At 39.2% G+C, this 25241-nt stretch overlaps 1 protein-coding gene across 1 annotated transcript in view; it reads left to right on the top strand.

The window, feature by feature from the left end:
* Window positions 1-25241, top strand: part of Usp3 (ubiquitin specific peptidase 3) — a 79444-nt gene that overhangs the window by 13698 nt on the left and 40505 nt on the right. The window contains exons 2-3 of the mRNA XM_027411291.2: window positions 11929-11989; window positions 16901-17032. Coding sequence (XP_027267092.1) covers window positions 11929-11989; window positions 16901-17032 — 193 coding nt within the window. The remainder of the gene's footprint in view (window positions 1-11928; window positions 11990-16900; window positions 17033-25241) is intronic.

Genomic DNA, 25241 nt, shown 5'->3' with positions numbered 1-25241 from the left:
CATGATTCTTTTTGGATTGGAGATTTTCTTTAAAGATCTGTTTTACCCTTGTCTTTTTGTGTAAGTGTAGCACTGTGTAGCTCTGCCAGTGGATAGGCATCTACATGAACTTCCCTAAAAGGCAGGAAGCAAGCCACCTGAGCTTCCCTAAGAGGCAGGAAGCAAGCCAGCCACCTTCTTTCCTGCAAGTAGATACTCAGCACTCTGTAGAGAGGACCATGGCTTCCCATCTTCCCTGGGCTCTGTCTAGTGTTTTGACTTTGGCATACAGGATGTCTTTCATGACTCCATACCACTTATGGACCCCCCCCCCTTTTTTTTAAAGCTCCAACCTTACCCCCTCTATCCATGCAATCCCAGTGTGCTGAGCCTGGTCCCATCTGCACTCTTTTGTCACATAGCTTTAGCAGCCTCCTTGGGATTACTAAGATCTCTCTGCTCTTCTGATTTCTTCTTGACTTACACACTCTTTTGTCTATTTTGGTGGCCTCATGAGTTCTCTTTATCCTGAAGGTTGTGTTTATTTTCAGTTGAGTACGGTTTTAGTTAGGGGAGAAAGCAAGAGGCTGGTCTGCTACTTTTAGTTTGGTATACTTTTAGTTGTTTGTTGTTGTTGTTGTTTTTTTTTTTTTGTATATCTCTGGCTGTCCTAGGACTCACCATGTAGACCAGGCTGGCCTTAAACTCACAGAGATCCTCCTCCCTCTGTCTCTTAAGTGCTGGGATTAAGGGTGTGTGCACCACCACTGCCCAGCTCTTTTTTTTTTTTTTTTTTTTTAATTCATCCTTTGGGCCTTTTCTTTCTGACATTACAAGATGTCCCATGCACATCTTGTTCCCAGCCTTGGAATCAGTCATTTCTCCAAGTAGCCCTCATTTGTTTTGGTTGGGAATAATGTTGTAAACTCAGATATCCCAGCAGAAAGATCTGAGTAAGAAGTATGAATGAATAGGTATGTCTGCCATTGTTGGTGTGTATGTTTTTGTCTGTCTGACCATGAGTTCCCGCCAACAGCCATGATTCTTTTCAACACCGTGGGCTGACCCCCTGCCCCTTCCATATTTGCTGGATATGCTCAATGTGGAGAGGCTGGTTCCCATCACCTGTAGTATGTGTACTCACTTGCCTAAATCTATAATCAGAGAAATAAGTTCCAGATTCACTAGCCCATACCATTGCAAAAGGTGCTCTCATAATTAGAGTTCAGCAGTTACACAGTTGGTTTTGTCTACACATGAACAGTATATGAAGCAGTATGTTCAAAATCAGAACTAGCCATGCCTCTCCTTCCATGCACTTATTTGAAATACAGCTTCACCCATTTGTGTGCATTTGACCTCCATTTTAGATTTTCCCCTTGATCCTTGCTGTTTTTAGGTCACATTTTGAGTAAATAGACCATTAACATTGTTTCAAAGGTTAAATTTCATAAAAAGTTATTCTAAGTAAGAATTGTCACTATACCGTCCCTTCCCACCCACTCTCCCTTACCTCCTGGGTAACAGTTTAATTTCTAATTTATCCTTTCTGTTGCTTTTTATCAACTGTGCAGTTACATAGGAATTCCCACCTTCTTTCACGAGAGCCAGCAAACTATGCTTTCTGTAATTTAACATTAGATCTTGAACATCACAAAAAAAGAAAAAAAAACAAAGAAAATAAAGAATATCACTCCTTGTAGGAATTTTTTTGTTTTCTTTGGGTTATGTGCATGTGTATGGTGGAGGCCAGAGGTTAATGTTGGTGTTTTCCTCTAACACTTCCCACCTTATTTTTAATTAATTAATATTATTGTTTGTATAGGTCACAGAATAACTTTTGGGGGTCAGTTTTACCCTTCTACTGTGGGTTCCAGGGATTGAACTTAGTTTATCAAGTTTGCCAGTTTATCAGGTTTGCCCAGCAAGTGCTTTCACCTGCTCAACAATTTTGGTAGCCTACCGCTTTATTTTTTTAGACATGACTGAACTTGGAGCACAGTGATTTGACTGGACTGGCTGGCTAGTGAACTTCAGAAACCCTGTTGTTTCTGTCTTCACTTCCCCAGGGATGAGATTATAAGCAGAATCCATCATTCCTTGCTGCTGCTTCTCCCCTTTCCCCTCCCCCTCCTTCTCCTTCCTTCCATTCCCCTCCCCTTCTCCACTTCCTCCCCCCCCCCCTTTTTTTTGGGTGGGGGGATGCAAGATTTCTCTTTGTAATAGCCATGACTGTCCTGGAACTCACTCTGTAGATCAGCCTGATCTTGAACTCAGAGACTTGCCTGTCTCTGCCTTCCCAGTGCTAGGACTAAAGGTGTCTACCACCACCACCTGGCCATGCTTAGCTTTTTAAAATGTGGTTCTGGTGCTAAAACTCAGATCCTTGTGCTTTCAAAGAAAGCACTCTATTGACTGAACCATTTCCTGGGCCTTACGCCTTACCTTTTTTCCTCTTCTCTCCATTCCCCTCTCGTTCATCTATCTGTCCATTTGTCCATCTTCTATTGATTTATTGTTTTTTACTGTATCCATTTGTGGGTGTGTCACATTGAAATGCAGCTGGTCTTCCATGTGTGAGACTTGTTTAGAGTACTCTGTAGTTAACAATGCAGCTACAACTAACAGCTTTGTACACATAAGTTATTATTATTATTATTACTATTAATTACTGGGCTCCTTGGAGGATGAATAAACATTTAACATTTTGATTGTGTAAGCAGTAATGTGTGATTTTATAATAATATATGGATGTTTGCCTGCCTTTTTATTCCCATCTCCTGTGGTTTTACTAAAATAGTCAAGGCCGTTGAAATGAAATACTTCACTGAAATTGTTTTTCTGACTTGAAATCAGTTGGAAGTTGTCTTGGGAACTGTCTTAGTTAGGAAATAACTGCTCATATGGTTTGGGTCAAGGTTCATACTATGCAGTGGACTATTGCTAATGCACATTCTTACCAGTGCTGTTCCCTCAAGACTGCTGCGAGCCAGCTCTTCCTGAGACTTCTTTCTTTTAATTTACATTAGTTTCCTCTGTGTTACCTTGTTCTGCCTCAGGATTACAGAGTGACTGTAGGATAAGACAGTAGTCTAGAAAAAAAGATCCCACCTAGTCCTCTGAGGTGATTAATGACTTCTAATCTCATTCTGATTCGTATGCAGTGAAATCCGAAGGAAAGCTTCTGCTACCCATGTGAAAGTTGGTAGAATAGCTCCCCACCACAACTGACCTGAGTGGGTTATGCATACTCTGACATAAATGATCTCTGTGAGGGGTGACTGGAGCTCACACAGCAGATTTCCTGTGCCTCTGAGAAGTCTGAGGTACACAGAAAACTATATGCCCTGACACGGAACAGTCTGGAAGGAGACTCACAGGATGAGGTGGTTAAGGAAGAACTGAGCTATCTAGGGTAGAAAACTTTTCTGCCGGCCCAGAAAAGTTAACCACATCTTAAACCTGTGTGACTTGGAAGTCACTCTTACTCACTTCTTTGCTAAAAATAAAAGTTAGAAATTGAAAACATTTTGAAATGACTTGACCGGTATTCCCTAATGGATGCTGAAATACAGGACCGATCTTATGAAGAAGCTAGGTGTGGTGGCATGTGTTTCCAGTTGCAGCACTTATGGAGGCTGATGCTCCTGGACTGAGTCAAGAGGCTCACTAGAAGACCCTGTCTCAAGCAAGAAGAAAAAAAAAATACTTTATCATATTTTTTTTGTCTGAACTTCGACATTTTCATTTGTTGCTATATTGATAATATGTACTGACAGTGAATTAAGACGAGATACCAGGCTGGACAAATGGCCCAGTAGGTAAGGCTCCTTGTCACACATTCCGGGGGCTCTGAGTTCAGCACCTTAGCACCCACATAAAAGCCTGGTGTGGCAGTGCTAATCTGTAGTACCAGTATTGGGGTGTGGGGTGAGCCTGAGGCAAAAGAAGTCAGTGGTGCTCACCGGCCAACCACTTAAATCAAATTGGTGAGCTCCAGGTTCAATGGAGACCCTATATAAAAAAAAATGAGCTGGGTGGTGGTAGCACACTCCTTTATTTCCCAGCACTTGGGAGGCAGAGGCAGGCAGATCTCTGAGTTCAAGGCCATCCTGGTCTAGTGAGTTGCAGGATGGGCTCCAAAATATACAGAGAAATCCTGTCTTGAAAGGCCCCCCTCAAAAAAAAAAAAAAAAAAAAGTGAGGAGGGACTGACGATGTGGCTCAGTGGTGAAAAGTGCTTGCTGCTCTTCCAAGACCTGGAATTTGGTTCCCAGCACTAATGTTAGGGAGTACACAACTGCCTGTAACTTCAAATCTAGGTTATACGGAACCTCTTCTGGCTACTGTGGACTCCCTCACACAATGTGGAGTGCATGTGCTCACACCCACACAATTAAATCTTTAAAGAAACAGACCCACATCACACACACACACACACACACACACACACACACACACACACACACACACACATCGAAAACAGAATAGATACCAAGGTATATTTCAGTGGATTAAATTAGTGAGCCAAGATCTAGTATGGGGTCCAAATGCCTCTGAGTTTGCTATATTTCAGTGGTTTGGGTATTTGATTTACTCCAGTTCTTTAAATGTTCTTACATTTTTCCTTTAAACTTATTTATATGTATTAATGTTTTGCCTGTATGTATATGCACCACATGTATGTCTGGTGCCCCTGGAGGTCAGAAGAGGGTATCAGATCCCCTGGAACTGGAGAATAGGGATGGTTATGAACCACCATGTGGGTGCTGGGAACCAAACCTGGTCCTCTGCAAGAACGACAAGTGCTCTTACCAGCTGAGCCATCTATCCAGCCTACTACTTAAATGTATGAACTGACTAGCATCTTACTAAGGTGTTTGAATCTCTCAGGATGTGCTTCTAGGTGTATTTTATTTCCTAGATAATACACTAGACATGTCTAATTTAATTATTCTAACACTAAGGTAGTTGTAACAATTTTGAAATAAACTTATTAAAGTCAGATATTTTATTCCATTTAATGTAGCTTTGAATATAATTTAAGTTAGGCATAGGGTTTTCTGAGAGACTTTTGCTGGCTAATGCTATCTATGTATTAGAGATTTCTCTGTGAAAATGTTTTCAGATGTATTTTCTTGTTTTAATTTTTGAGACAGGGTTTTTCTGTGTAAGCTTTGGCTATCCTGGAACTCACTCTGTAGACCAGGCTGGCCTTGAACTCACAGAGATCCATCTGTCTCTGCCTCCCCAGCGCTGGGATTAAAAGTATTCACCACCACCGCCTGGCTTGCTTCATATTTCTTAAGAAGTCCTTAACCATAGCCATGTGAGATAGTCATGTCCCATCTGGTGGTAAAGAAGCAGTCTCTGGAACCAACTGTTATTAGGTTAAAGCAACAGAATTAAAAAATGGTAGATTTTGGGCTCTAAAGTTCATGCTTGTATCATTACATTCAAGACTAACATGTTTACTTGGAGTCTACAAAAGAAGTAGTTAATTCCTGTAAAGGCAGCCAATTTATTCCATATAATTGTTTGAAAAAGGAAGTGTTCTTTCGTTAGGGTTGGGGGGTCATTGATCAAGGTTTTTGCCTAATTCAAACAATGCTCGAAGAAGTTCTGATCACTGTGTTTCTAATACCTTCTCAGAAATCTTGGGGTTCTGATTAAGATGTGGGCTCCTGATCCTGGGGAAGCCTGGTATCAGGCATTGTTGGGTATGGTGGGAATCAAGTCACAATATCAGAACACTTGGGGTGGAGTCAGAATTAGAAACATATGTTGTAGGTATCTTCAACTGTTAAATTATTCAGTTTTCCACGTTAAACCTTTAGTACAATCTGAGGTTTCTTAGAATGGTTATTAAATAACATAATCCAGAGAAGCAAAAGGATTGAAGGATTAGCTTTGTAGCTTTTTGTGAAGAGGAAAGGGAGTCTTGTAATCACCTCGGGTGCTTTTAAAGAATCTTCAACTAGAACAGAGTTAACTTTGAAGATTTTTAGCTACTATTTGTTACTGAGTTGTAGGCAGTTTTCCTGTGCCGGCAGCTGCTCCCAAATAACTACTTAGAGATTTAATATGAATTGTAAATGCTCAGCTAAGAGCTCAGGTTTGTTACCATCTAACTCTTACATTGTAAATTAACCCATATTTCTTACCTACCTTCCGCCACCTGGCTTGGTACCTTTTCTCAGTATGGCATGTCCATCTTGCTTCTCCCTGTTTCTGCTTGCAACTCCTCAGACTCTGCCCTTCTTCCGGCATTCTCAGTTTGGCTCTCCTGTCTAACCTTGCCCTGTTCAGCTATTGGCCAGTCAGCTTCTTTATTAACCAATGAGAGTAATATGTATTCACAGTGTACAGAAGGATTATTCTAAAGCATCGAGGTGGGTTTTTTTTTTAATGTAATATAGGGAAACATTAGCAATGATGTTTATACTTACTAATGAATTAACCAGACTTAGGGCCGGGAGCACACATGACTTTGAGCTTTTGAGTTTCTGTATTACTGTTCAGTACAGAAAGATCCTCAATATAAAGCAGGTTAGTTCAACACAGACTGCAATGCCTTAACCTTCACTGCCTTGTCATGCCTTTGGACAGCTTCGATTCCTGTTGGTGGAATTCCTTAATGTTCCCTTGCTCACATAACTAATAATGCCAGTAATGCTGGTGAGCTGCTTGGAAATGGAAGATGGGAAGATGTTCCATGCTGGGTAGTTATTTGTCACCTCATCCTAGTAATTCTAAATAACTAAGTGCTTTGCTTACAATTTTATGGGTCAGAAAAAAACTTGTCTAGGATTTCATCAGGCAGAGTATATGTAGTTAGAACATCTTAACTCACATGTCTCTGTAAATGATGACTTCTCTGTGCTCTCATGATGTCATTTCCTCTGATCTCTTCAGTTTAGGCTTACAGTATGTCTGTTTCAGTAGTCAGACTTCTCACATGGTGGCCAACCTCCCCTTGAGCAAGCATTCTAGACAATAGCAAGGGGAAGTGCTGTGTTTCGTAAGACTTGGATTTGCATGGAATCACTGTCATATTCAGCTGCCCGGGGCGGTTACAGATTCAGGGAATGAGAAGGGAGAACTCTTAGTGGGAACAACCACAGCAACTTAGCAGAAAGGGAAAACTGTTATGACAAATGCTTAACTGACTTTACTAATAGATAATTTACTTATCTAATGATTCAAGAGAGACTGATTGCCAGCCTGGAAGAAGACAGGGACAAAGGTAAAAAGAGAAGAGTGGAAAAGGTTTTCAAGAAGACTGAGCTGTGCTTCCCAGTCTTCCTTGCTTCAGCCCTGAACTCTGGTTCTGCAATCTTCCCTGAGTCTTTGCCTGGCATGTTTACCTACTTGGGCTTTGGTGTTCATGCTTGCTCTCCTCTTTGTTTTGATCTCTACATAGGCACCTACAGTCCTCCTTGACTCACCCTTCTGGCCTGGCTGCCTACCATTGCTCTGTCTAAGAACTCCATGTTGTCTTGTTCTCTGGAAACCTAATAGCTATAAAGCATTTCACGCCTTGCTCTTGATTTCAGGGAAAGTGGGTTAGTATGAATTATATTTCTACTTAAATTAGAGACCCTTTATGATGAATGATGCCACTTTAATCCTTAAATTTTAAGAGGACAGTACTTTTACTGTTGGATCTTATGTGGAGTGTGTGTACATACTTCACTATTAAATTAAAATACTTTGATTATATTTTTACAGATCCATAGTTATAATATTCAGGTTTTTATTTAATTTACCACTGATACTTAAAAATTATGTCTGCTAGTGTAAATTTGTAGAAATTTGGAACATCAAATTTGTTTTTGTTTTTTCGAGACAGGGTTTCTCTATGTAGCTTTGGAGCCCATCCTGGAACTCGTTCTGTAGATCAGGCTGGCCTCGAACTCACAGAGATCCATCTGCCTCTGCCTCCTGAGTGCTGAATTAAAGGTATGCGTCACCACCATCCAGCTAAATTTGTTAATATGAAAGAAGTAATATAGTTTGAAGTGTTATATATTATATAGTTGAAAGTGAGAACAGGTTCCTATGTCTCCGTTTCTGACATTGTTCTTTTTCGGAGGGAGGTTGTTTTTTGAGACAGGGTTTCTCTGTGTAGCCCTGGCTGTCCTGTAACTCATTCTGTAGACTAGGCTGGCTTTAAGCTCAGAGATCCATTTGCTTTTGCCTCACAAGTGCTGGGATTAAAGGCATGTACCAGTTTACATAACTGTTTTTAACAGTTACTGTCTATATGTCCAGACTTTAAAACAATTTCTTAGCAGGTGCAGATACAGAAGCATATAGTTTAAAAGGTGTCTTTTAAAAACAGAAACGAAGTCAAATGATGTGGTGCATTTGCATGTGTGGTACATGCCTGTAGTCCCAGCCACTCCGGAGGCTGAGGCAGGAGAATAAGCCCAGGGAGCATTCCAGACTAATTTGGACAGCACAATGAGATACAATCCACAAACACAAAACAAGGATCAACAAACAAATTATGGCCTTTCCCCTGTGGTGACTTAAGCCTATAAATCAGGTATTTTGGAGAATGAGTCAAGAGGATTAAGAATTTGGGGTTGACATGGACTGACTAAGTAGCATGTTTTTGACCTACTGCTTAGTACCAGACTCTTCCTTCAAACACCATATGAATTTGCATTCCAGCTGTCTCTGAGCAAATTAGCAAAATAATGTAACTTCCTAACGCCTGTTTTCTGAATATAGTTCATACCTCCTGGGATTGTAAGGGATTAAATGAGGTGATAGTCACGAAAGTTGTAATAGTTTCTGGCATCATAATAACAGTGGGTGCTATAGAAATATTAGCTAACTATGAATGAGGTTTATTTTAAAGAAGGGTATTGTTTGGGTTGCTAAAATTTTTAGGATGTTTCAGGTTTAAGATTGTGTATGTGGGTAAGGCTATGTGTTTCCCTGTTGCATCAGTGTTTGTCTGTGGTAGTTTGCATAGTGATTTTAAGTACTTCTCATCCCCCTCCAGAGCCCTCCTGCTGTATGTAGTGAGGTGCTGTTACTAACAGGCAGTGGGGTAGAATGTGGGAAAAACATCTGAAAACCATTAGGCTTAGAAAATGATACTACATTAGCACTTATTCTTTGGTTAAACCTCTTGTTTCCCCATAGACTAACAATAATGTCTCTTTTAGAAAAAGGTTGGCAAGCCGGGCATTGGTGGCGCACACCTTTAGTCCCAGCACTCAGGAGGCAGAGGCAGGCGGATCTCTGTGAGTTTGAGGCCAAACTGGTCTACAGAACAAGTTCCAGGACAGGCTCCAAAGCCACAGAGAAACCCTGTCTCGAAAAACCAAAAAAAGAAAAAAGAAAAGGTTGGCAAACCCATGAAACAAATACAACTATTGCTTTATGAAAATTTATTATTTTCCTGATGTATAAAATACATGTGTGTCATTTTAATAAGTAAGAAAAATCATTGGAAAAAAAGTTTATTTATGTTTGTTTAATGTGTTTGCTTGCATGCTATGCACCATGTGCATGCCTGGTGCTCTTGGAAGCCAGAGTGTTGGGTCCCCTAAAACTGGAGTTACAGATGGTTATGAGTTGCCATGTGGGTTTTGGGAACTGGGTCCTCTGCAAGAGTAGGGTTCTCTTACCTGCTGAGTCATCTCTCCAGTCCTGGTTTAAGCCTTTTAAGAAAATTAGGTAGAAAGAATTGGAAGAATTTTATTTATAAGGAGGTGATTCGAGTGGCTTTATCCCCTAGTTCTATCCTGCTTTTAGAATGTTAGGATTTTAGAGGGTATGTTAGTCACTACCTACTCTCCATTTCACAGTGAGGACATGGAAAGGAGTCGTGGTATTCTCACTCTTGTTTCTGGTAATGATGGTAGAGCCAGTACTACAATCTGGGCATCCAGTCCTCACCTTTCTGAATTCTTGTTTTTTGTATTTTCTGAGACAGGGTTTCTCTGTGTAGCTCTGGATATCCTAGAACTCAAGCTCTGTAGACCAGGCCGGCTTCAAACTCACAGAGATCCACCTGCCTTTGCCTCGAAAGTGCTGAGATTAATGGCATGTGCCACCACTGCCCGACACCTTTCTGAATTGTAATAAGAGAGTTTGCTAGTTTGAATGTGTGAGTCTGAGGCTGGGGATCTTGCATCCACTTATCTTTCCTAATATGTGTTACTGCTGCTAGTGTCTTGAGCCTGGCTACCTCAGAAAAACAGCAAGGTTTTTCATTCCAGTGCACAGGAACTGAATTTCCAACTTGCTTGAGGCTTAGGCGAGAACAGGGATGAAGGAAGGTTCTGAAGTCGTGGCTGAAGAGGCAGTGGGAAGGGTCTTCTTCCCAGTGTTGTCCTCTTGTCTAAGGTGTCTTCTAAGGGCTGAGAGGACAGCTTGAGACTAGGCCTTCAAGAACATAAGGAAATGGAGAATTTTGTTGAGGGGGTGTTTGGGTTGGGGTACTGCAGTTTGAGGAATCTTTATAATCTGAGTGATAGATAAGAACCTACTTTTCAGATGTCAGATGAGCCCAATGTGCAATCAGGTGCAAAGACATAAGAAATATGCTACATGGCTCCTCTGCCTTGATACCACCTTGAAGTATAATTAAGAGTATTAAAGAGTTCTTGTAAATTCTCAGATTTAACTCTTTGAATGTCCATAACTCTACAGTCTTCTCACTTTTCTCAGACATTAGCATTTAATTTAATATTAAAATATTTAAAACGCTTTGGCCTAATATTTTTACATTTTGCTGAATAGACTCTGTATTCAGACTGTAAACATTTTATTGATTATGTGACTTTTGTGTGTGTGCGCGTATGCATGCACACACACACACACATTGCCTCCAGCTTCTCATAGAAGAGTCTGGAAACAGTACTGTTTCTGTGGGGAGTGTATTCATCTTATGATTATACTTCTGAAACTTACTATCTATAAACTGAAGCTTCCTTTTATAATAAGATCTTTTTATTTCCACCTTCATTTTGGTTTCTCAAGACAGGGTTTCTCTGTGTAGTCCTGGTACTTGCTATGTAGACCAAACTGGCTTCAAACTCACAGAGATCCATCTACCTCTGCCTCTGAGTACTGGCATTAAAAGTGTGTGTCACCACTGCCCAGCTCATAAGATCTTAACATGAAGTAAACTTTCATTTTATGACCTGTTCTATTCTTAAAGTGATCCAGAGTTAAATTTATACTATTACATATTGGACTTTTGGATAATTGAATGAGGAAATGAAAAAATAAGTTGCTGGCAATCAAACACAGGGGTTCCAACATGTTAGGCAAATGTCCTATCACTGAGTCATAGCAGCCCAACCAAAAAATTGTAATCAATGCTTTAAAAATTTCTACACCCTATCCTGCCTGGCTCAGCTGTAACACTTATATGAAAATAATTGTCGTATTGACACCATCATCAAGAATTATGTGCATTTTATTTGACATTTTTTGCAAAGCACTTTTAGAAAACTAGGATTAGTCTTAACTGTGACTTAAGGTTATACTCTAAATAAAGGAAGAGTTGCTATTTATAGTTGTATATGACCCGGATGGCAAAGATATGTGATTAAAAGAGACTTAAAAAGAAAATAAAACTCACCAATGCTTTTAATGGGAAACTAGTCCATTAACCTGTTGGGAGACTGTAAAAGAGAATATGTAATAGAGGGAACATGTGTACACATGTTTAATCTGTGGCTAACCTAGTTGAATTGAGTCGGGTAAAATCGCACAGCATTGTGTGGGTGTGCATTTAAATTCTTTGTGATACAGCTTTTGATAGACAGTCATTTCTGTAAGCTCACTCCTGGGGTGTGATTCCTGACCTCAAAATCCTGTGCAGCCGTGGAATTTATAATCACAGGATACCGTTAGAGATTTGGGAACAATGGAAAATAACACAATCCAAATACAATGTTGTATTTTTCTTTTTATTAGTGTGCAGGTCCAACAAAAGCCCCTGGGTCTGTTTGACTTGTTCAAGTGTCCACTGTGGAAGGTATGTGGCATATTTATTATTCATTACTCTACTTGCTTTAAAAATTTGCCTGAAAGCTTTATATTAAAGTGTACTTAATATTTTTGTTAATCATAGCATGCTTTTTTTTTTTTGTAGTGCTTTCAGGTTGAATACTTTGTTGTTTGATACATTGAGGGAAAATCTAGGGGGAATCCCTTTAAGCTGCTATAAAGAATTAGAATTTGGTGAATAAGACAACCTACTAGTAATATTTCTTGGGAAAATTGAAGCAAGGAAACTTTTAAACTTTGAAACAAAAGTTTAGTAAATGATTGTTTTAAATCTTTTTAGTAGGGTAAGATGTTTTTGAGATAGGATTTCTCTGTGTAACAGCCTTGGCTGTCCTGGAACTTGCTGTGTAGTTCAGGCTGGCCTTGAACTCAAAGAGATCCACCTGCCTCTGCCTCCAAGTGCTGGGATTGAAGGTGTGAACCACCACTGCCTAGTGTAGGGTAAGGCTTGAGTGCACTTCAAAGTAGTATACTTGATTTCCATGTTTTCATTATGACAACATAATCAGCATGAAGCCAGTCTTGGTTTTCTTGTTTTCTATCCTATTTCCTTTACTAACGTGAATCAAACCCCAGATAGTTTTTTTTTTTTTTTTTTTTTTTTTTTTTTTTTTTTTTTTTTTCTGGGAGAAGAAAATCCTAAAAAGAATTAAATATTTACAGATAACGGAATTCCCTTTGAAAGTGACCTCTCTCTGCAGTCACTTATTCCTGCCTGAGATAGAACAAATATTTCAATTTAAATAGTTTACCCTTGAGTCTGGGGATGTGGCTCTGTTTGTTGACGTGCATGAAGCTCTGGCTTCTGTTCTTAGCACTACACAACACTTAGTGTGGTAGTTATTCCTGTGCTCCCAGCTCTCACTAGGTAGAGGCAGGAAGAGCAGAAGTTTAAGATTATCCTTGGTTATGATCAGCTTGGGTTATAGGTCATCCTTGGTTACATGAGACCCTGCCTCAAAACCAAACCAAACCAACATTTCGTTTTCATGTAGATTTAGTAGCTCCCATTTCAATCCTGAACATTTCTTTACAATTTTTGGCTTCCAAATGCCATTACTTAGAGATATTTCAATAACTACTTCTAACTAACTCAAGGATATTTCTACTGCAGTTTAGCTTTAGAAATCATCTAGTCTGAGAGATGAGCCTGGTAATTCATGCCTGTAGTTCTAACACGAGGGAGGAAGATTGTTGTGAGTTTGAGGTCAGCCTGTGTGAGTTTCTAGGACAGTCAGAACTAAAGAATGAGATCTCTCCGGAGGCAGATCTCTGTGAGTTCAAGACCAGCCTGGTCTACCAGAGCTAGTTCCAGGACTGGCTCCAAAGCCACAGAGAGACCCTGTCTCGAAAAACCAAAAAGAAAAAAAAAAGAAAAGTACCTTTGGAAAATGCTGTGCATCTTAATTGTAGCTGGTGTGGTTTCAAAATCTCCAAGATCTGGGGAGCCTGAAAATATTTTGTACAGATAATTTTTAAAAGACAAGTATAAGCACTTAAATTCTGCACTGAAGAGTTATACTCTACTCCTAGCTCTGAGAGGCGAGGATGACAATTCAGTAAGGGTTATGTGGCTCCCCCGATGTCAAAGAATGAGCTATATCTAAAGGTTGGAGGTCATGTGCCAGAGGAAAGACCAGGACATTTTTGAGGAAAAAAAAAAAAAAGGAAGAGGTTAATGTTCTTGACAAATAGTAAGCCAACAAACAGTTCTCTGGGCTTTGGAAAAGTGAGTTGAAATTTTCTAGACGCTGCAGGTGGATTCTTTGTAATCAAAGGCTCTGCCTCCCCAGTGTTAGCATCAAAGGTGTGCACCATCACCATCTGTTGAGTTTAGAAATTTCACAGATTTCCAGAGAAGTATGATGAGCTGATTGATTAAGCAGATATTGGAGATCAGCCTGATTTTGATCTTGGCATCTTTTTCTTTTCCTTCCTTCCTTCTTTTTTTTTTTTTTTTTTTTTTTTTTTTTTTTTTGGGTTTTTGGTTTTTTGAGACAGGGTTTCTTTGTAGCATTGGAGGCTGTCCCGGAACTAGCTTTTGTAGACCAGGTTGGTCTTGAACTCACAGAGATCTTCCTGCCTCTGCCTCCTGAGTCCTGGGATTAAAGGCATGCGCCACCACCTCCCGGTGATCTTGGCATCTCTTATGTAATTTTAGTTGTTGCCAAATATACTGATTTTCAGGAACTTCAGACTGTGTGCTTACAGGGAAGTCTTAATTGAATATTCTTTCAGTTTACTGTTTCAGAAACTATGGTGCGTCAGCACATGCGAGGCAAACATTCTACTGCTCTTTACACCTTCCTGCTTAGTTTTCAAATGCTTGAGACTGTTATTGGGATCTATGACATACATGGTAAACTTGGCTTCTTGTGTAACAGACAATGTGTCTAAAGAAGTTACAATCTAAAACTATGAGGGAACAGTAAACTTCTGACTAGTGTGTTTGGGTATTAGCCAAAACATTGTTAATTTGAATGTCATCCATCAATAATTATAATGTTATCACTGACTTTTTTTTGACACAGGGTCTCTCTGTGTAGTTTTGGAGCCTGTTCAACTTACTCTGTGGACCAGGCTGGCCTCAAACTCAAAGATCGGCCTGCCTCTGCCTCTTGAGTACTGGGATTAAAGGCATGACCCACCACTCCCAGCCTGTCACTGACCTTATTAGGGACATTTAATTTTTTTTAAAAAAGATTCATTTATTTATTATGTATACAGTGTTCTGCCTGCATGTGTACCTGCAGGCCAGAAGAGGGCACAAGATCTCATTACAGATGGTTGGGAGCCACCATGTGGTTGCTGGGAGTTGAACTCAGGACCTCTGGAAGAGCAGACAGTGCTCCTAACCTCTGAGCCATCTCTCCAGCCCTGGGACATTTAATTTTTAAATTTTATTTCTTTTATCAAAATTTCTAACTAGTGTATTGGATTTCACCACGACATCTTCATAAACAGATGTCAGTATCCTTTGTTCTCAGTCACACAGGAACAATTTAAATATAAAGGACATTTGGAAGCTGCAGTATTATAACTGAACATCTCTGTTCAGTTTTCAGACGATCAGTTTTCAAAGCCTTGAAATGCTATGCCATTCATTTTTGCTGTTGTGAAGGCATTCTTCATTCCCGTTTTTCATGGTGTGTGCAAAAAGACAGAACACGAAGGAGGTTACTGAGCTTATATGGGTAGAGTTTACCTTTACAGTTAAACAACAAGCGCCTCCTGGCATGCAACAACATAATGCATCAGTAGTGCTTTTTGGGCCCACTCTCTAAGCAGTTGGTTTGTTATTTGGATTCTGAATAAACAGCAGTTAAGTATATAAGGGGAAATGCTAGTGAAGTAACCACATACACTCATTTAATTGCACAGTAATCCATGTGATGCATGCACTGTAACCTCCATTCACAGGTGAGAAAACAAAGACAGGAAGGTTAGCAACTGATTGTGCTCCTGTGGACAGCATGTGCAAGGCCTGACTGGAAAGGCTGGTTTCTAAGCATGTACCCTTGTTATTTTATTTAAAAACCCAGTCTTCTTTGGGAGACACAGGATCTATGGTTTTAGAGCCCAGGAGTAAAAAGTATAAAAAAATGATTTTTCTTGAGGTTAAGGGTATAAGTTTTCCTGGAATGTAGAGGCTGTACTTGAGCTGACTGCACATCACCACCATCCTTCCCCAAATTAAGTGCCAGCTCCCTAAGCAACTCAGCACCTTACAGTGAAACTGCCAGCTCGATAAGTCTGTTTATTGTGGTGCCAGTGAACCAGCATTTGTTTTTACCACTTGAGGTTTTAAGTAATTCCTGTCTTCTGCAGACTGGTTGTTTTCAAGCAACTGGGATGTTTTGTGTCCTAAGGGTTTTCTAGTAGAGGTCAGGGACAGCATTCCACAGTCTTTAGGTATAGTGTAGATGAATTTGGGTGCAAACTATATGCATATGGATGCTTACTTTGGTTTCAGTTTCTCTGCTGTAATAAAGTGATTTATTAGGTCTGGTGAGATGGCTTAGTTGGTAGAAGGCACTTGCCACTAAGCCTGATCCCCTTGGATGGACCCACTTGGTGGGAAAGGAACCTACTCCCATGGGTCATCGCCGGGCTTCTGCTTGTGCACCATGACATGGACACCCCCCCATCTCCAAATGTAATAAAATATGTTTTATTAAATTTGAGTTGGCCAGGTGATGGTGGTGCATATCTTTAATGCCAGTACTCGGGAGGCAGAGGCATATGGGTCCCTGTGAGTTTTAAGACAGCCAGGGCTACATAGAGAAACCCTGTTATGAAAAACCAAAAACCACAAAAATAGAAACAAACAAAAACTTGAGTTGGAAAGCTACAAAACTGGTAGGAATATAACCAACCATTGGCTATGTTTGTTCACATGGAGAAATGACAGTTTTTCTAAACTTAAGTTGATTTGTGTTTTGTTTGGATTGCTCTAAACAAATGCATTTCCATGAGTGTTGATGATGAAGCATTCAGAGAAAAGGTTTGAAGCCATTCTAGAAGAACACAGACTGCCCCACTTATGCCTGACTTTCACATTGTAGGTGCAATTCCAGCATAGGGATCTGTGAAAGGAGGTTGATTAATTTTGTATACAGAGTTTTATTTGCTTACTTATTTTTTGTAATAACTCAAGCTAGATGTTAGTAATTTGAGAAAACCCTAACAAGGGGGGAAAAAAAAACTATAGGGAAAGCATCAATATAGACATTAATAGTGATAAATAGCACTGAAATACATCACCATATGATTAAATTTTCAAGCATTCTCATTTTAATTTGGTTAACAGTTTCATCATCTTTTACTTTTACAAAGTAAATAAAATAAATAAAATAAAAATTTCTCTTTGATTTGTAAGGTATGTGAATGGCCATGCAAAAAAACATTATGAAGATGCACAGATACCCTTACTCAACCATAAGAGATCAGAAAAGCAAGAGAAAGCTCAGCATACAGTGTGTATGGATTGCAGTAGCTACAGCACATACTGGTAAGTTAATATTTTCTGAAAATGGTATTGTTTTAACAAATGTGTTCTTACAAGTTAAGCTTCTTTGTTTGAAAGATTATCAAAATTGAAGATTTTGATAATCTTCCTTACTTCATTGTGTTTCTGTTCTCTTCTACTTCTCAAGAGGTAAATGTCAAGAATTTAGTGTTACCAACTCAGCATTTCAGGCTTTTTTCCCCTGTAAACTATCTTAACTTTAAGAGGAGATTGGAGATAACCATGCCAGGAGGTGTACACTGGCATTCCAGCAGTCTGCAGGCTGATTCTGAGTTAACTGTGTCCAAAAAAATATAGGTTGGAAGCCTTGTCTCCTTGTAATATAATGTACGTGTCCATTTCATGTAAATGGTAGTAAAGTCATGTCTGTTTTTGTGACTACTTAACAAGTGAGCTATTCAGGCTGCAAGTAATGTTCAACAATTTGTTAGCCATTTGGTATATGCAGAGAAGTTGGAATTTACAGTTTTAACTTCAGTGTGAAGCAAGTATTTTTCCCTGATCTTAAATTATGCTGAACATTTTTTTTTTTTTAGTTTTACTTTTTTCTTTTTTTTTTTTTTTTTTTGTTTTGTTTTGGAGGCAGGGTTTCTTTATAGCTTTTGGAGCCTGTCCTGGAACTTACTCTGTAGACCAGGCTGACTTCAAACTCATAGAGATTCGCCTGTCTCTTCCTCCCAAGTGCTGGGATTAAAGGTGTGCTAGTTGTTTTACTTTCAATTCTAAGGGTTGCTGACACATGGTGGTGGTGGGGTGCATCTAGAAGATCCTTTTAGAGTTGTTTATAATGTATTTGCTAAGGAGTCCTCAAATGTTAATACGAAGGCATTCCTGAGCAGAAATGGGTACTTAATACAAATATCCCTGTTGACTTGCTTTTGGTGTGAGGGGTTTGAGACAGAGCTTTGCTATGTGGTTCTAGGCTAGCTCCTACCTCATCTTCCTGAGTGCTTGCCTTATATAACTACACCTGTTTCCAGGTGTCTCCCATGACCTACACTTTCTGTTGAAGGACATGCTGGTCCTTTTCCACACTGTAGTTAACTGTAGGAAGATGGCCAGCACAGGGAAGAAAATTAGACCAGTGGTTTTTCAGGTCTTTTAATGTTTTACAGCTTTAGCACAGTTAAAATTTGACTATTGAACCAGTCTGTTAAAGGTTTATATCTCTCCATCCTAGTCATAGGTCGGTCATATCAACCTGTGTGGTGCAAGAGCTGACAGCATTCATTCCTGATTTCAGTTAGCAGGGTGCATGGGGTGCTCAAAAGAAGCTTTGTCAACACAGTTAATCTGTATGCTATAAAAAGCATGCTGGCGGGTTTCTTGCTATTGGTACAGTTCTGAGGAGATGGCAAATCTTTGAGGAAATTTTAAGGGTCAGCTTAATGGATTGAAATTATTTTCATAGGGCTCTGTAAGAACATCTATTATGTATTTTAGTGGCTTTGCATTTTTGTTAACTTGACATTGCAGTTTAATTTCATTTAAATTGCTGTAGTATACAAAGGTACTAGGCATCATTTCATAGCCAAATTGAATTAGAACATCTTCAACCTTGGTAGAGAATGCACCCGGGAGTGGCAGAAGCTTCTTGGCCAATTGCCAGTCTTTTGTGGCAGTTAAACAGAGCTGCAAGTGTGTGGACACCCAGAGCTTCTAAAATGCAGGAAGGAGGCTGCAGCTGGAGGGGCCACATTAGTGCTGCATTTTTGGGCTTGAGAACAGAATGCCAGGGAACCACACTGCGAAATTAGACTGCCATATAAATACCCCCAAAGGAATTGGTGATTGTTGTTAGTTTATAAAGCTTTGGTTAAAATTAGTATTTTCTCATACCTTAACTGTCACAGAGAAACAGATTTCTCTGAGTAGGGGTATTGTATCATTTCTCAATGTAATTTAAGAGTTTCCTTTTACGCAATTTCCAATGGCTTGACTGAATGATAAGGTTCAAAGGTAAAAATATTTGAATATTTGATTTTTAAGCATTTTGACTTCAGCTCTTCCTCATCTTCCCCTAGTAGTAAGGATTGAACCCAGGGCCTTGGACATACATGCTCAGCAAACACTACTGAATTGTATCCCAGTCTCTCTTTATTTTTATTAATTTGAGACAAGGTTTTGCTAAAATATTCAGGCTGGCTCTGTAGGAGCCCAGAAGCCTTCCCCACACCTTTATGGTTTGTTATAAGATATTCCGGAGGCTAACAGTTGTTATTGCCTGTTTGTGTTTGTGTGTACATTTGTGTAGAGATCATAGTTGTTGGGTTGTCATTGCTTAGGTCCATCACCTTGTTGTTTGGAGACAGGGTCTCTGGGATTTAGGTTAGACAAGGCTGTCTGGGCAGAGAGTTCAAGGTATCTTCCTGTCTGCCTCCCCAGGGCCGGTGTTACAGCCAACCCCCCCCCCCTTTTTTTTTTCTTTTACATGGGTATTGGAGATCACACAGGTCCTTAGAGTATGTACTCTACCAACTGCACCATTTCTACAACCCCTGCTTATAGTTTTTGTCCTTATTTTCTTTTTCCTAGAGTCTTGCTCTGTCCTTTGCTTGCATATGAAGTTATCACTGAAAAATTCCTTTCTCCTTCTAACTGCAGTTACGGGTACTGAACTTCTAGCTCCTGGGATACTAGTCATTTCCTGGTACATGTCAGTAGTTTGTTAATCTTTTTGGAGACTGCAGAAACCATCTCTTATATTCTGTTTTCCTCATTGTCTTATGCAGACTAAGTAGTGTATGTTTGAATGATGAAGGGCCAGGGCAGGAGCTCAGTACTGAAGTGCTTGCCAAATGTGTGGAAGACCTAGTTCAGTTCAGTCTCTAGTACTGGGGTGGAGAAGACTTCATCAGCTTTCTTTAAAAAGGGGGAAAGATTGTACCAAATCTGTCCATTGTGTCCTTTGATCATCACAGAGGACTGAAGCCACATGATGGACGACTAAATTCCTTTCCCTCTGAAGATGGGTATCTTTGCAGGGATCTCCTTTATACTCTGATAGAAGCAGAGCCTCCAAAGAGAAAGTTTGGTAAAAGTTGTGGTTTGGCACAAACCATCTCCTTGAGAAAATCCAATTAGCATGAAACAGATAGATGAAGATTTCAATAAAAGTGATAATCTTCCCAAGATTTTCATATAAAGGCTAATTTTCAATTTATTGTTTGTTAAGTAATGTTTCTCCCTTCCCATCCTGTTCCCCTCCCTACCTAATACAAATGGAATCACATGTGGTATACATTATTGCAGTTAAAAAGAAGCACAAATTAAAATTAGTTTAATGTAAATAGACATATGAAGGCAATAGATTAAAAATACCAAATAATTAATTGATATTTGACTTAATCAACTTTAATCCTATGAACAGTAGCTGAATGAGGATGAAGAATTATAAAAAGAATATTAAAATTACTAGAATGTCTTTTTCCCAAAAGTATCCTTTCAAACTGTTGTGAAATATGAACTAATTCATGTCTAAAAAACTACTTGTATTTCAGATTATTTTTATTACACCTGGCAGGCTTAATCATTTTAAGTTATGATTAAAAATAAGAAATTTATTGTTACATAAACTCTTTAAATATAGATTTGATTCATTCCTCCCTTTTTGGGTGTTGAGACAGGGTTTCTCTGTGTAGCCTTGGCCACCCTGGTAGACCAGACAGGCTGGTCTCCAACTCAAAGAGATCCACCTGCCTCTGCTTGGATTAAAGGCATGTACTATCACCCAGGTTTCTTTCTTTTTCTTTTTCTTTTTCTTTTCCTTTTATCCCCCTTCTTTTTGTTCATCTCCCCCTTTTAAGGTGGGGTCTAGATCTGTGATCAAGGTGGGCTCCAAACTCATGTTTGTTCCTGAGTGTTGGGTTTACTTCTCCCCTTCTGCTTGTTTTCTTACTTTTCCCTTGGGAGGGGTGGGGGAGGGGTGGCAGGAGGAATTCTCACTGTGTTGCCAAAGCTAGCTGGACTCCTGGGCTCAGGCAGTCCTGAGTAATGGGGACCACAGGCATAGACACAGCTGTCAAAGTGTTTTAAATAATGGAAAGCAGGAAGAGATTGACTTAAAAATTGTGTTTTGAAGTTTAAAAAGAAACTTTGTAATAAAGGCGACTTCAAATCATGAAAGACTTCTTTAATAAGCCAGTGCTTATCTGATTTTAACAGAGGACGGGTGTTTTATCTGAGTGTATTCTTTTCATTTCCATAATTGGATATTTGAGGCCAAGACATTAGAATTTAATAAAAGAATTTAAATATATAACACTTGATTTCTGAAGACTTTCTTTTGAATTTTAACTTTAATAAATTTGAAACATGAAATCATCAGAATGTCAGCTCTCTTTTTCTTCAGAATCTGTCATTTATAATAAAGTGGTTATATTTGTAAACATTAAAATGTTATGCATTTGAATGAGAAGGAATTTAAAGCTTAAGAAATCTGTCCCTTTTGTGAGGGTATGTTCTGCAGTCTACATTCGTTATTTTGTGGTATCAAACATGCCAGTTATATGAAGTGTTTGTTTGCTCCTCCACTGTTGCTTAATGAAGTTGCTTGATTTGTATAATGGTTCCTTCTTGTTTCAGATGAATGAAGAATAGTTTCATTAGGTATATTTTCTTAGTTCATCAAGAATTTGATGTGAACCTGGTGGTGGTGGCCCACACCTTTAGTCCCAGCCCCGGGAGGCAGAGGCAGGCAGATTTCTGTGAGTTCAAGACCAGCCTTGTCTACAAGAGCTAGTTCCAGGTCAGCCTCCAAAGCCACAGAGAAATCCTGTCTCGGGGGGAAAAAAACAAAAAAAAAAGAAAAAGAAAAAACAAAAAAAGAAAAGAAAAGAAAAAAAATTGATGTGAAACCTTATGGCATTAGTAACTTCCATAATGCCATCAACAGCACTGGAGAGATGGCTCAGAGCTTAAGAGCACCGACTGCTCTTCTAGAGGTCCTGAGTTCAATTCCCAGCAACCACATGATGGCTCACAACTGTCTATAATGAGATCTGGTGCCCTCTTCCAGCCTGCAGGCATACATGCGGGCAGAACATTGTATACATAATAAATAAAAAAAAAAATCTTAAAAAAAAATTTAAGCAGCCCCATGTGGCTAGTATTGGATAATTTAGCATCAGCATATCAGAATTTAATGTTGTAACTAAATTAATTTTATGAAACCTCAGCTCCAGAAAGAAGCTACTTTCAAAATAATTTTTGTAAATTAAAATAATTGCAAATAATTGTGCCTTAAAATGAACTTATTAAGGTATTTTAACAGTTACATAGTTAATGAGTAGAGTTAATTTTATTTATAGTCAGCCAACATTCATCATCAAAAAAAGCCACAGATTATTTTATCTTAAAAGCAAAAAATATGTTATAAGTGTTAAGAACCAACCCTTGTTTTTTTTTTTTTAATAAAACTACTGTTACCAAATATGCACTCTAATTTTTAAAAAGTTGTATTTTTTTAAATTCATACCCATGTGTCTGAAGATGCCTGTGGAGGTCAAAAGAGAGCAGGAGCTGGAGTTAGAGGTGGTTTGTGAGCCTATCCATCATGGGTGCTGGGAACTGAACTTGCAACCTCAGGAAGAGCTGTCGTTCCAGTTCCCCAAGTATGCTTTGTAAATGTTATTTTTCATTTTAATGTTCAATTTACCTATTTTTTTCTTGTTTTGCTTTTGTTGTTTCTTTTCCCCCTTTCTACTAAATTAGCCTTTCTCTTTACCTGAAAAGTATTGTTATAAGTAGAGCTCATATTTACTTGAAGAGTCACTGAAAATCACTAAATAAAAGACCACATAAGTATAAATATAGTTAGTGGCTTAACAGTTGGTTCAGTAATATAGACAGTTTGTGACTATTAAGAGATACTGAATTTTGGGTTCCTTGTGCAGCAAATACTATCTGAATCTTGCCTGGTTTCTCCCATCACAGTTTCTCAGTTAAGTCACATAGAAGCCAGAAGGAGAGCTTTCTGTGGCACATTTCAGCTAGCCTTTGTGCAGCACTTGCATTTTCATGTGCCAGGGCATACATCCATGTGGTTTGTTCTTGGGCCAGGGAGGAATAATAAATCAAGATTATTTAAATCAAGAAGTAGGAGACTGAAAAGTGGTAAAGGAAGAAAATCAGCATTGCCAGGAGGTGGTGGTGTACACCTTTAGTTCCAGTACTTGGGAGGCAGAGGCAGGTGGATCTCTGAGTTCGAGACCAGCCTGGTCTACACAGTGAGTTCCAGAACAGCCAGAGTTACACAGAAAAATTCTGTCTTGAAAAACTGAAAAACGAAAAGGGGGTGGGGAGAAAACCAACATTTATTGATGTTACCCCTTCGGTGTAGTGTGGTAAAATCACATACTATAAAAATTACATCCTAATAAGTAAGTGCTCTTTTTTTTTTTTTTTAATTTGATTTTTCAAGACAGGGTTTCTCTGTGGCTTTGGAGGCTGTCCTGGCACTCGCTCTGGAGACCAGGCTGGCCTCGAACTCACAGAGATCCGCCTGCCTCTGCCTCCCGAGTGCTGGGATTAAAGGCTTGTGACACCAATGCCCAGCCAGTAAGTGCTCTTATTAGTGACATAAGAGTGCTTAGACGCAGGGCAGTTGTGACTACTTACAAAAGTGTGTGTGTGTTGCCTGCATATATGTCTGTGCACTGCATGTGTATCTGGTGCCCTTGGAGGCCAGAAGAGGGCGCTGGATTCCCTGGGACTGGAGTTACAGACTATTGCACACTGCCATGTAGGTACTGGGATTTGAACCTGGGTCCCCTGGAAGCAACCATCTTTTCAGCCCACTGTAGAGACTTTAATGTTTTAAAGATCATGGAAAGAAGTAAAGATGTAGTTCTTTTTAAAAATTAAGCTGTTTAAAAACATTTATTATGCTGGGCGTGGTGGTGCATGCCTTTAAGCCCAGCACTTGGAAGGTAGAGTCTGGTAGAGCTCTGAGTTTGAGGCCAGCCTGGTCTACAAAGTGAGTTCTAGGACAGCCAGGTCTACACAGAGAGATCCTATCTCAGAAAACCAAAAAAATTAATTTATTTACTTATGATTGTGTGTATGTGTATGTATGGGTGTTTATCAGCCATGGTACTTGTGGAGGTCAGGGGACAACCTACAGGAATTGGTTCTTATGGAAGTTTCAGGTTATCAGGCTTGGTGGCAAACACTGTAACCACTGATCCCTCTTACCCATCCAAATTTAGTTACTGTTAATAGTTGAGTAAAATTGTATTAATGATACAGTGTAATATTAAATAACTTTAGAACAGTTAGAATCTTAGATGACCTAAATTATCAGTGTGTATAACAGAAATCATGTAACCCCCTATATATACTGAAGAAAGAAGTCAGGGAAATAATACCTTTCTCAGTAGCCTCAAATAATATAAAATATCTTGGGGTAACTCTAACCAAGCAAGTAAAAGTCATATATGATAAAATCCTTAAGACACTTTAGAAAGAAATTGGAGAATATACCAGAAGATGGAAAGCTCTTCCATGCTCAATGATCAGTAATATTAATATAGTAAAAATGGTCATCCTACCAAAAGCAATATACAGATTCAGTGCAATCCCCATCAAAATTCTAACACAGTTCTTGAAAAGGACAATCTTTGCTTTATATGGAAACACACACAAAAAAAAAAACCCAGGATAGCTAAAATAATCCTGAATTATATAAGAACGGCTGGAGGTTTTACCTCCCATGATTTCAAGTTGTACTACTGAGCTATCACAATAAAAACAGCATGGTATTGGTACAAAAACAAACATATTAGTCAGTGGAATCTAATTGAAGACCCTGACATAAATGCACATACATATGGTACCTGATTTTTTTTATAAGGAAGCCAGAAATCTATAGTTGGAAAAAAAGACAGCATCTTCAACAAATGATGTTGGTCAAACTGGATGGCTGCATGTAGAAGAATGCAAATAGATCTATACATATTACCCTGCACAAAACTCAAGTCCAGGTGGATCAAAGACCTCAACATGAAACCAGATATACTAAGCCTGCTAGAGGAGAAAGTGGGGAATAGCCTTTAACTCATTGGAAGACTTTCTGAATAGAACACCATTAGCACAGGCACTGAGGACAACAATTAACAAGGGGGACCTCATGAAACTGAGAAGCTTCTCCATGGCAAAGGACACCAGCATTCAGACAAAGCAGCAGGCTACA

The sequence above is a fragment of the Cricetulus griseus genome, chromosome 4 (genome assembly GCF_003668045.3).
Source record: "Cricetulus griseus strain 17A/GY chromosome 4, alternate assembly CriGri-PICRH-1.0, whole genome shotgun sequence".
Classification (NCBI taxonomy): Eukaryota; Metazoa; Chordata; class Mammalia; order Rodentia; family Cricetidae; genus Cricetulus; species Cricetulus griseus.
The sequence above is the reverse complement of the archived record's forward strand: the minus strand, read 5'-3'. Positions and strand labels throughout refer to the sequence as shown.